Here is a 12,495-nt window from a genome sequence, read left to right as displayed (position 1 = left end):
GGTTTCTTATGGGACGAGAACCTCAGAATTGACTGTGGTGTGCAGGGCAAAGAAGGGGACAGGGGAAAGAAGGGGACCTCCTTGGATACTACGACAGCGAGAGTCTTAAAACAAAGCAGTTTTTTTTCTGTTAAAAATATTAGTATTATAAACATAATATAAATTAAAATATACGTGGAACCATTACCAAAACAAATTACTCAAAGTATATGGATGTAAGGCTTTTTTTCCTTCGAATAAAGTCCCTCTTGTGCACCAACTCTTTGTGTTGCAATTTTATTAGGTCACTGTGCAACAAAGGTAGTCTATTTATTAGTGTTCATGCGGCAGAATATAATGGTTGTATGGGCTAAAAATTGTAATGCTGAGTTTTGGTATTTTAATGTGCTTCGCTTTCTTAATATTGCACAACAGGCTAAACTCTAGTGGCAAACTTTTTACCTCATGAAAACATCAACTAAGCTGCTGAAGGCTACCATTAAGATAATGAAGCATGCAGTTGCATGTTTTACAAAGTCTTGAGATGACCATATTAAATTGTAATTCTAAGATGACACGATTGGTGGGTTTTCTGTCCACCTCCTCAGAAATGCATATTTCTGACCCTTGGTCTGTTTTGCATGTGTAAAATGTAATTCATAATTTTTCCTAACTATTTCGTTCTTTACCATGTTGTAGGAGATGTTCGTGTTAGGAGTCGGACAGGCTTTGATTCAGAGAAAAAAACTTCCCATCCTTATATTGATTTTCGGATTTTGCACTGTAAGTACTAGTTAGTTTATTGGTGTACAATCGTGGTCAACTAAGCACTTGTTTCTATATTAAGTTCTGGAGTAAATTAATTTATTTGTACAAAGTTTTAAGATTTTTCCTCCTTTCTCAGCCATTGTTGTGAAAGAAACTCATGTTAGAATTGACAATGTGCTGCTTGATAACAGGTGTTAGTTATATTTGTCTCTTACCCATTCTTAACATGTTTGAGTTTTGGTTTGGAAAATTCTTTAAAAAACTTACATTTGATCTTCACATGTCATAGGCAGTAGCCTGATTTTTTTCAGTAATTTTATAAGGAACACCTACAAACACATTTTATTTTGCCTCTGCTTTTTTTTTTTTTATAAAATGTTTTGTCGAGGACCTGCACACAGCTACCAGGCAACTCACTCTTTTTATGTTTTTGTACATAATTTATTTTTTAAACATTTTCCCAAATCACTGTTGCATTTACCATTTCTCTCCTGGGTGTGGTGTTGGGACCCGATTGCACTGATAGTTCAAACAACTTTGCACCTTCTCTTTCTTTGCTGTTGTGATTCAGATTAGATGTCCTGTCTCAATTTGCTCTTTGCGTTTGCAATGTAGTGAGTCCTTTGTAAATAGCCTGGCACAGAACTAACACAAAGTGATTCTTTCTGTGCAGTTTAGCCCCTCTCCGTAGTTTAACCAGGTGTAGAGGATGAGTGTGAGAAAAGAAGCTAACCGTTCAACCAGTGATAATCCTGGTCAGAAGAAAAAGCAAGAGCCCCCACTCCTCTCTTCTAAGGTACACTTTTAAACGTACTCTTGCGTGTAGTTCTCCTGGTCCCATTCGAGCCTAGCCATTTGCTACAACAGATTTCTTGCACTTCCACACTGGAGGTGTATCAGACAAAATATTGCATAATCCTGTCACTTAAAGTCTGATGGAGCGGTCCATGCATTGGGCAATCCCTGGTACAATCGAAGGCTGTACCCATTGACTTACAGTGGACCATGCTACCCGGTACCCATTCCGCTCAGGACAGTGACGGCCCCCGTGGTGGGACGTGCACTGATGGGGATTTTCTCCCGTGTGGGGTTCCCCAGAGAGGTTGTGTCAGACCGAGGTACAAATTTAATTTCTAAATATAAGAAGTCTCATTGGAAGGAGTGTGGTGTTACCTACAAGTTCACCACTCCTTACCACCCCCAAGGAAATGGGCTGGTTGAGAGATTCAAGCGGACCTTCAAAGGCCTGATCATGGGTCTTGAAGAACCAATTAGGCGTAAGTGGGACGTCCTCTTGCCATGCCTTCTGTTTGCCTACCGAGAGGTGCCACAAAAGTCTCTAGGGTTCAGCCCCTTTGAGCTTTTCTATGGTCACCCGGTAAGAGGACCTTTGAGTTTGGTCAATGAATGCTGGGAGCAATCTCCCAGGAAACCTCCCCAGGATGTATATAGCAACATGCTGGCCTTCAGGAAGCAGACTCAGTGTTTCAAGGATCTCGCTCAGGCGAATCTGGAAGCCAGCCACGAGGAAATGAAGCGGTGGTACGATCAGAATGCCACTTTGATTGAGCTTCAGCCTAGACAGAAAGTTTGGGTCATGGCCCCTGTGGAGCCTTGCGCGCTCCAGGACAGGTGGACCGGTCCTTATGATGTGGAGGAGCACAAAAGTAATGTCACTAATCTGGTGAACTTGCAGACTCCCAGGAAGCCCTTATGGGTCCTGCATGTGAACCGCCTGAAGCCGCACTTAAAAAGGTCCGAAGTGTGCATGCTCCTAGCGACAGATGATGGATGGAGGAGGAGACCGAGCCTCTTCCTGACCTCCTGTCTGCAACAGAGCAAGATGGTCAGTGGATGGTGTCAGCCTCTCTGCCACACTGACCCCTGATCAGCAGCAAGATTGTCGCCAGCTGTTGGGGCAATTCTCTGATCTATTTTCCTTGGTTCCTGGTGTCAGAGTGGTGCGTCCATGATGTGGACACCGGCGACATTCCTCCTGTGAAGCATAAGGCTTACAGAGTGACTGACCGGGTTAGGGCTTACATTAAGGAGGAAATCTCCAAGATGTTTGCTTTAGGAGTCATTGAGTACCAAACAATCCTTGGGCCAGCCCAGTGGCCTTGGTCCCAAAGGCTACCTCGCCGGGTGCCACACCCGAACTCCTGTTCTGTGTGGACTACAGAGGGCTTAATTCAGTAACCAGGACTGATGCACACCTCATCCCTAGAGCTGATGAGCTCATAGAACGGTTAGGTGCTGCCCGCTACCTCAGCGCGTTTGATTTGACGTCTGGGTACTGGCAGATCGCATTGACTAATGGGGCTAAGGAGAGGTCCGCATTCTCCACACCAGATGGGCACTACCAGTTCTGGTTATGCCTTTTGGGATGAAGAATGCACCTGCCACCTTTCAGAAGGTGGTCAACCAGGTGTTGGCTGGGCTGGAGGATTTCAGTGCCGCCTACCTAGATGACATTGCAGTGTTCAGTGCCAGTTGGGAAGAACACTAGCAGCACCTCTGGGAAGTGTTGATGGCACTGCAAAAGGCAGGCCTCATGATCAAAGCGAGTAAGTGCCCGATCAGGCAGGGTTCCGTTGTGTACTTGGGTCACCAGGTAGGAAGCGGCCAGGTGGCGCCCCTACAACCCAAGATTGATACCATCCTGGCATGGGAACCGCACAAGACTCACACAGGTGAGAGCCTTTTTAGGACTCACGGGGTACTAAAGGAGGTTTGTCAACGGGTATGGCAACATTGTCGCACCCTTGACTGAGCTGACTTACAGGAAGCAGCCCAAGAAAGTGAACTGGACTGACACCTGTCAGAAGGGTTTTGACGCCCTGAAGACTGCCATGTGCACAGCACCCGTGCCTCAGGCGCCCAATATCTCAAAATAATTCATTGTACAGACACTTCAGAGCATGGTGTGGGGGCTGTCCTATTAGTGAAGAGGGCCTAGACCAACCTGTAGCCTTCATCAGTAGGAGGTTACTTCCACAGGAACAAAGGTGGAGTGCAATTGAGGTTGAGGCATTTGCTGTGTTCTGGGCGCTGAAGAAGTTGAGACGATACTTGTTTGGGACTCACTTCCGGGTTCAGACCGACCACAGACCCCTCAGATGGCTGATGCCGATGAGGGGTGAGAACCCAAAGTTGTTGAGGTGGTCCATTCCCTACAGGGTATGGACTTTACGGTGGAACACCGCCCTGTTACAGAACATGCAAACGCTGATGGTCTGTCCAGATTTTTCCGCCTTAGTGAAGAGAACTCCCAAGGAGAAGGGTAGTTCTCCCCACATTTCAGCTGGAGGGGACACGTGTTAGACCTTGCACCTTGGCGTGGGTCTCCCTTCCATTTTTGAAGGATTGCCTCCTCTGTTTTGATATGTTTTTGCTGGATTATCGCTTTGGGCACTGTGCCACTGCTAATCAGTGCCACAGTGCAAGTGCTCCCTATGTTAAATTGATGTACTAATTGGTTATTCCATGATTGGGTTATTTGATTTATCTGTCAGCCCCTAGTACAGTGCACCATGTGTGCCCAGGGCTTGTAAATCAAATGCTGCTGGTGGACTTGCAGCACTGGTTGTGCCACCCACAGAAGTAGCTTGTAAAGTGTTTCTCAGGCCTGCAATTGCAAGGCCTGTGTGCAGTCTAGCGCTGTCATGTCGACTTGGCCAAGGGCACCCACTTGCCAGTCCCTAAACCTTCCCTTTGCTTCATATTAGACATACCCATGGTAGGCCCAAGGGCAGGGTGCATTGTAAGTATAAGGTAGGACATGCTCTGATGCGTATAGCATGTTCGAATAGTGAATTACAGCCATTTTCGTTTTTCACTATTGAAGGCTACCTGTTCTAGTTAGATTATTACATGCTATAATCCTAACTGACTCAGGGAACATGGTAGAAATTGGAATTTGGTATTCCTGAACTCAGAATAATAAAATACATCTTTTAGTAAAGTTGGTTTTAATATTCTGTGTATGAAAATACCACGTTTAGAAAGTTGGTATGCCTAACTATCCATGCCTGCCTCTGCTGGGTTGTGTATTCCTTGTCTGGGTTTGTGAGTGACAGGGCTGGGGGATTCCAGGAGACAAGCTGGGACAGCCCGGTGGTGAATAGAGAGATCTGCATCTAGATGGGAGGGAGGAGTTGCACCTGGGACCTGAATAGGGCTGGGCCTCCCCTCTACAATGCTGGCTGCCCCCCCCCCTACCAATCCCCCCCCCAATGTCTTGTCTGATGTCTCTGCCATGCACTGTGAAAGGAGAGGAGGAATCATGTCAACAGTGTGCTCCAGAGCTGATTCTTCCCTCCCCTGTGCTGGCTCCACCACCTGTGCGGCAGCTGATGTCTCTGCCCTGTACAGTGAGAGGAAGAAGAGTCATGTAAACAAAGTGCTCAGGAACTGGTTTGGACTAGGCAGAGACCTCTCTGCCTTCAGAGAACAAAGGATTTTGGGGTATAAATATTGGGACCCTGATCCCAAGAAATTAGATCACTTCTGGACAAGAAACTTTTCTGCCAAGGAGAAGAACCAAGGAAGCTGCAGGAGTTGTACTGCCCCTCTGCCAGTGTTCTGTTTGCTGCGTTGGCCTGCAGTGGTTGCTTCATTGCCAAGGGAAAAGAGAAGAAACTTTGTAAGGACTTTCATCTACAGAATATTCTTCAAGGGCTTGAACTGTGCTTGCCTTCTGCTGAAGTCTCGGGGACAAAAGACTCCACCTCCAGCACCCTCCTGAATTTCCTTGCTGGGAATTTTGACTCCAGCCGCAGCTGAAATCATCGCAACACCGGAGAAGCGAGCCTTCGTCGCATCTCCCTGAAAGCGTGTGTTCATCGAAGCTGGCTGCTGTCACATCACCGGAGAAGCGTGACGCCATCCAGAGAGTCTCCATGGCATCACCGGAGACGCGTGTCGCAGGGCCTGTCGCGGCTCCAAAGTACAGAGTGATCGCAAGGCTGCCAGGGCATCATCGGATCGTCATCGCATCACCGCATCAAGGGCGCCTTCTTCTTGCCTCGCAACCGGATTATCGCATCGCAGCAAGGCGCCATCTTGCGCACCGCAATGGGCCCGCAAGCTGAGAATCTACGCATCACCTCCGACCCGGTAAGGCTCACAACAAACTCTCCTGCTCTGTGCAAGCATTGAGGAAGGACTCGATCGTTCCCCGGGTCACGGAACCGACACATCACCCCTTTTGCAAGCCTTTTGTTCACTTTGCGTTATGCATCCAGGTACGTTGTTGAGAACTTTGTCGCATTTACCATCAACTTAAACTAAGCAACTTTAATAATCTTTTAAGTAATCTTAAGTGTAGCATTGTGGTTTTTTGTCATTTGTGGTCTTGTGTTTAAGTCTATATGTAGAATACTTTTTTTTATAAAACCTGTGTTGTGTCCTTCTGTAGTGTTTTCACTGTATTACTGTGTATATTCACAAATGTTTAACACACAGCCTCTGAGATACGCTTGTCTGCTCGTGCCAAGCTACCAAGGGGGTGAGCCGGGCTTATTAAGGAGTGTAATGCCCTTATCCCGACTTAGAAGTAAGGGTCCCTAAGTAGACAAAGGTCAACCAAGACATTTATAGAGCGCACTACTTACCCGGAGGGTCTCAAGGCGCTTGGGGGAGAGGGGGGGGGGGGGGTGCTGCTACTGCTCGAACAGCCAGCGGTGGTCTTGGGTCAGGCGCAGGTCGGTCGGGAGGGAGTTCCAGGTCTTGGCGGGCAGGTAGGAGAAGGACCTTCCTCCTGTAGTCGTTCTTCGGATGCGGGGGACGGCGGCGAGGGCGTGACTGGCTGATCGGAGGTGGCGTTGGGGAGCGTAGAAGTTGATGCGGTTGTTGAGGTAGCTCGGGCCTTGATCGTGTAGGGCTTTGTGTGCGTGGGTGAGGAGACGGAAGGTGATTCTTTTGTTGACGGGGAGCCAATGCAGGTCTCTCAGATGTCCGGAGATGTGGCTGTGTCGTGGGATGTCGAGGATGAGTCTGGCTGAGGTGTTCTGGATCCGCTGGAGTCTCTTTTGGAGCTTGGCGGTGGTTCCGGCGTAGAGGGCGTTGCCGTAGTCCAGTCGGCTGGTGACGAGGGCCTGGGTGACAGTCTTCCTGGTCTCGGTGGGGATCCACCGGAAGATCTTCCGTAGCATGCGCAGGATGTTGAAGCACAACGAGGAGACAGCGTTGACTTGTCTGGTCATGGAGAGGGAGGAGTCCAGGATGAAGCCCAGGTTGCGTGCGTGGTCCGTCGGTTTGGGTGCGGTGCCCAGGGCGGGGGGCCACCAGGAGTCGTTCCAGGCGGAGGGCGAGGAGCCCAGGATTAGGACTTCCGTCTTGTCTGAGTTCAGTTTCAGGCAGCTGGTCGTCATCCATTCGGCTACGTCTTTCATCCCTTCGTGAAGGTTGGCTCTGGCGGCGGCGGTGTAGTTGGTCAGGGAGAGGATCAGCTGGGTGTCGTCGGCGTAGGAGATGATGTTGAGGTTGTGTTGGCGTGCGATGGCCGCAATGGGGCTCATGTAGACGTTGAAGAGGGTGGGGCTCAGCGAGGATCCTTGAGGAACGCCGCAGATGACTTCGGTGGCCTCTGACTTGTACGGTGGTAGACGGACTCTCTGTGTTCTTCCGTCGAGGAAGGAGATGATCCATTCCAGTTCCCTCTCCTGGATTCCGACGTTGCTGAGGCGTGCGGTGGCAGACAGTGTCGAATGCCGCGGAGAGGTCTAGGAGGATGAGGGCCGCTGTTTCTCCGTTGTCCATCAGGGCTCGGATGTCATCGGTGGCAGCGATGAGGGCGGTCTCGGTGCTGTGGTTGGCTCGGAAGCCAGACTGTGAGGGGTCGAGGGATCCATTCGTCTCGAGGAAGGCGGCCAGCTGTTTGTTGACGGTCTTCTCGATGACTTTGGCTGGAAACGGGAGGAGCGAGATGGGGCGGTAATTCTTGAGTTCGGTGGGGTCCGCAGTTGGTTTCTTTAGTAGAGCGCTGAGTTCGGTGTGCTTCCAGCTCTCCGGGAAGGTGGTGATGTCGAAGGAGGTGTTGATGATGTCCCGCAGGTGCAGTGCGATGACAGCATCGTCCTTGTTGAAGACGTGGTGGGGGCAGGGGTCGGTCGGAGATCCGAAGAGGATGGAGTTCATCATGCGGACGGTGTCTTCGGTGCTGATCGGAGTCCAGGCGCGGAGGGTGGTGGTGGGGGGCGTTGGTGCGGTCGTGGCGTGCGTCGGTTGAGTGCTGAAGCTGTTGTGTATGTCCGCGATCTTGTTGTGGAAGTAGGAGGCGAGGAAGTTGCAGAGGTCTTGCGATGGGGTGATGTCGTTGTTTCTGGCGTCGGGGTTGGAGAGCTCTTTCACGATGTTGAAGAGTTCCTTGCAGTTGTGTGCGTTGTTGTCCAGCCGGTCCTTGAATGCAGTTTTCTTGGTGGCGCGGATCAGTTGGTGGTGCTTCCGGGTGGCACGCTTGAAGGTGGTCATGTTGTCCGGTGTTGGTTCCCTTCTCCAGACTTTCTCGAGGGCTCGGCAGTTCTTCTTGGAGCTCTTTAGTTCGTTGGTGAACCATGGGGCTTTCTTACTGCCGGGTCTGCTGGGCGGGGTCCTCAGTGGGGCGAGTTCGTCCGCGCAGTTGCTGATCCACTTTGTGAGGTTGTCGGCGGCCTGGCTGGGGTTCGCTGAGCTGGCGGGAGGGTGCTGGCTCAGGGAAGCGGCGAGCTGGTCGGCTGTGATCTTGTTCCAGCTTCTTCGAGCAACCTGTTGCTGGTGGTGGTGGATCGTCGTTCTTCTGAAGGTGAAGTGGACGCAGCTGTGGTCCGTCCAGTTGGAGTCCTGTGGCGTGGCTGAAGGCGATGTCTTTGCTGGATGAGAAGACGGCGTCGAGTGTGTGTCCGGCGAGGTGGGTGGGGGTGGACACCAGCTGCTTGAGTCCGAGGTTGGCGAGGTTGTCGAGCAGGCTGATGGTGTTGCGGTCGTTGTTGTTCTCCAGGTGGAAGTTGATGTCCCCCAGGAGGATGTAGTCAGTGGAGGGGAGGGCATGCGGGCTGACTAAGTCGGCGATGTCCTCGCTGAATTGTGTGCGTGGTCCCGGGGGTCGGTAGATCAGGGTGCCTTTGAGGGTGGTCTTCGGGTCGGTGTGGATCTGGAAGTGTAGGTGTTCGGCGGTGGTCAGGGTGTCGTCGGTGTTGGTCGTGATGTGGATGGTGTCCCTGTGGATGATGGCGATGCCTCCTCCCATCTGGTTGGTGGTGCTGTCCCTCCGGGTGATCTTGTAGCCCTCTGGGATGCCGATGTCGGGCGCTGAGGAGTCGTTCATCCAGGTTTCCGTGAGGAAGGCAACGTCGGGTGCTGTGGTGTCGAGGAGGTTCCAGAGTTCGATGGCGTGTCTGTGGACGGAGCGGGTGTTGAGCAGGATGCACTTGAGGTGGTTGCTGCTGGTGTTCGGCTTGGCGGGTGCTGGTGCGAGGCAGGTCCGGATGCAGGTGAACTTGCAGGCGTGGCAGCTGAAGGGTCCGTGGGTGCGTCTCTGGGTCGCTCGGTAGCATCCAGGGGTTCGGCCGGTGTTGAGTGCGTTGAGGGTGGCGTCGTCGTACGTCCGGCGGGTGGGCAGGGGTCTGCGAGGGCCAGGGGTCCTGGCGCTGGGCGCGGTCCAGGCGCGGACGGGCGCAAACGGGCTTACCTTTGGCGCACCTTCGGCGCTCAGTCGGTGCTCCCGCTGCGCGCGTCCGCTGCGCGGTCGCTCTGGGGGCGTCATAAGAGGGGAGCCAGGAGGGAGGGTCTGCGGGGAGGCGGGGAGCGCGGCAACCAATCGGCGGGCAGGGGGGCGGGGTTTCGTGGTAGTCCGGCGGGAAAAGGAAAAGCCTGGGGGCTCGGCGGCGGCCCTGCGGTGGCTGGGGCGGCGCTGGGGCGGCCCTGCGGCGGCTGGTGTGGCTCTGCGGCGGTCGTGCGGCGGCTGGGGCGTCGTGCAGTGCGGGGCTCAGGCGGCAGGTGAGGAGGAGCAGGCGGGGGGTGTGGGGCGACCAGGCCAAGGGCGCAGTGGTCACTCCAAAGGTGAATACCATTGCCAACTAGAGACCCCCAGATCTAACAGAGAGCATATGCACTTTAGCACTGATTCGCAGTGGCAAAGTGCCTAGAGAAAAAAAAAAAAACACCAACAGGTCAGAAAAAATACATGGGTAAGACAAAAAGTCCTGGGATGACCCTGCAAAAAGGACCACGTCCAACTGTCCTAATGTATAATTAAACACATTGAGGGGATTATAAAGGTAATCCAGTTAACCCCACCCAATGACTCAGTAGTTGTAAATACCATTGACCATAATAATGCAAGTAGTTTTTTTATAAAGAATATAAATATTGTAAGTGATACATGTGCTAACTAAAATTACATCCAGCACCACCCTTGTAGACTACACTTTCACTTTTTGACCTCAATACCTTGAAAGTCAAGGTAATTAACTTTGACTTTGGAGACCTAACTGAACACATGCTGACATACCTTGCACATTTACCTAGGTAGGTATGGTATGTAATGTAAATGTAAATTGATACTTGTATAGCGCACTCCTCACCCGCAAGGGTCTCAAGGCGCTTGTACGAATACCGCTGTGGAACCATCCTGGCTTTCCCTGTGAGGCGTCCACTCCTGGGCACCCCCAAGGTGGAGGCCAGGCATCCTTAGCGTTGTGGGGGCCGTTGTGGAGATTAAGCAAGCTATTGCCCAGAGTTGCAGAGTGGGACTCCATTATTGGAATAGGCACCGAGGCGAGAATTATCAGGTTTGTGGAATTTTTGAGCCCAAGACCCGCCGAGGCGGGGAATTGAACCCTGGTCCTGGGCTAGACCTCTGCATCAGGGTCTGCCGCTCTAACCATTGAAACTGTTATAAAACAGGGGTTGACCCAATATAGTCCAAGGACCTGGGCTTCCGCATTCCATAACGCGGTTCCAGACGGGAGGCTGTGCGCCATCGAGCGGAACTACGGAATAAATATTCCTTCGTTTGGTCCGAAGACAAGGGCATTCGGTGACCAATTTACTCTGGCAGCGCCCAAACGAAGAGACAGTTTGTCGTCTCTCTTTCAGAGCATTCGGTGTCTAATTCGCATGATATAAAACTTTGACAAAAACACAAGTGAACAAACGCATTGGTATAACTTGGGATACTTTCATGTTGAGGTTGCGGACCAATCGTCGCAATTTGTCTTGTCAAGGCACCACGAAAGGGTGCCCAACGACTGTTGTTTAATTGACGTGCACTTTGAGAGAAATTCCCCCATTACTCCGTCCTGATGAAGACCCGTTGTTGAGGACTTGAACCGCCCACTATATGGTTGGGTCGAAACGTCGACGACATTCCCCTTCGGGAGCCTGTACCTATTGACCCCTGTCCCCGGTCCACCTTCCCCTCCTTCCTGGCAAACTTATGGCCAATGGTGCAATTTAAGGACCAAGGAATTGTAGATAACGTTTAGCGAGTAAAAAAATAAGTATTTTTTACAAGCGATACCTAGGACAGGCTCATTGTTTCTCTGTATATAAATGATCTACACTTTTTCTGATCTTCTTGATCATTCACTTGAGCACATACTTTATCTTTCTCTGTGCACGTTCTCTCTTTTTTAGAAAAATGTATTTTGCCTTATAATTTGTGTAAATATATGTACATAGACATATTGATCTTCGTACGCCAATAGATGGTATATTAAATTAATCGTCCTAATTGGACCTCCTTTTGGTTTCATTGGTTTTTTGGCGCTTATTGTAAAAAGTTTTGTGGCTGTGGGCTAGTATCATCTAAGTTTTATAAAATTATAGATTCAGTCTTGATTTGGAGTTAATCAACTTGACCAAATGTTATGATCATTCTTAATGTTAAAATTATGTCGAGGACCAACTTTTGTCTATACTGCTCTAACCATTGAGCCACACTTCTCCACTATGAAACACATTGCAAGCTTTGCCAAACTGCAGCACGTCTGCGTTCTTGGAATCCTCCCCAATAAGGAAGTAACTGAAAATCTCATGCAAGTGGAATGTTGTAGTGCCCTAAATGTAAAATCTCTGCTTACAGTTAGACTCGTAGCCCTGCGAAAATCTTGAATAGGTTTCCATTAAAGGATTTACACTTAAATATTTGGTCTTTCCCACTCCGTCGTTGGGTACCCTGCCACCTAGTGGTGGGAACTTGAAACGGTTTCTCAGTAGAAAGTATTTGCTGCAGAAGCCACAATTATTTGTGCATTCATTTAGTGTTACCATACACTGCATTTGAGCCAATGCAAAGTACACAAACATGTGGTAGGAGCAACAGGTTTATTGTAGTATAAAGTTGGAGCCCATGAATAGCGGATGCCTCTTCAGCCAATGTCCTCCAGCAACTACCAACCAACAGTCCTTTAGAACGTTGCTGAGAGCCACACGCCAGAACATGAAACCCAAACAAAAGTAAATACGGTAAGTAGAGAGTCATACAGTAAGAATATGTATGGTACATCACCTTACCCTTTAAAAAAAAAACAAAATACAAAAACAAAACCTTCAAATAAAAACCCCAAATGCACATTTGACCCCTTTGCTGCTAGGTCTCCTGCCTCACACACTCCCTCCCTGTGTTAAGCCTTTTTTGGACTATTTGGGGTTGTTCATGCTTAGACCCCTGCAACTTTTTGTTCCAATAAGGTATGCACGCCACATTTGCGTCCTTTTCTACCAACATCTTGTGGATTCTTGAGATACCCAGGGTTTGTGCATTTC

The 12,495-nt window shown here is 50.1% G+C and overlaps 1 protein-coding gene across 1 annotated transcript in view; it reads left to right on the top strand.

The window, feature by feature from the left end:
• Window positions 1–12,495, top strand: part of PDE7A (phosphodiesterase 7A) — a 1,213,253-nt gene that overhangs the window by 209,231 nt on the left and 991,527 nt on the right. The window contains exon 3 of the mRNA XM_086965809.1: window positions 679–762. Within this exon, the coding sequence (XP_086821935.1) occupies window positions 679–762 (84 nt within the window). The remainder of the gene's footprint in view (window positions 1–678; window positions 763–12,495) is intronic.

The sequence above is a fragment of the Lissotriton vulgaris genome, chromosome 4_1, assembly GCF_964263255.1.
Source record: "Lissotriton vulgaris chromosome 4_1, aLisVul1.2, whole genome shotgun sequence".
NCBI classification, from domain to species: Eukaryota; Metazoa; Chordata; class Amphibia; order Caudata; family Salamandridae; genus Lissotriton; species Lissotriton vulgaris.
This window is presented reverse-complemented; position numbering and strand designations above follow the sequence as displayed.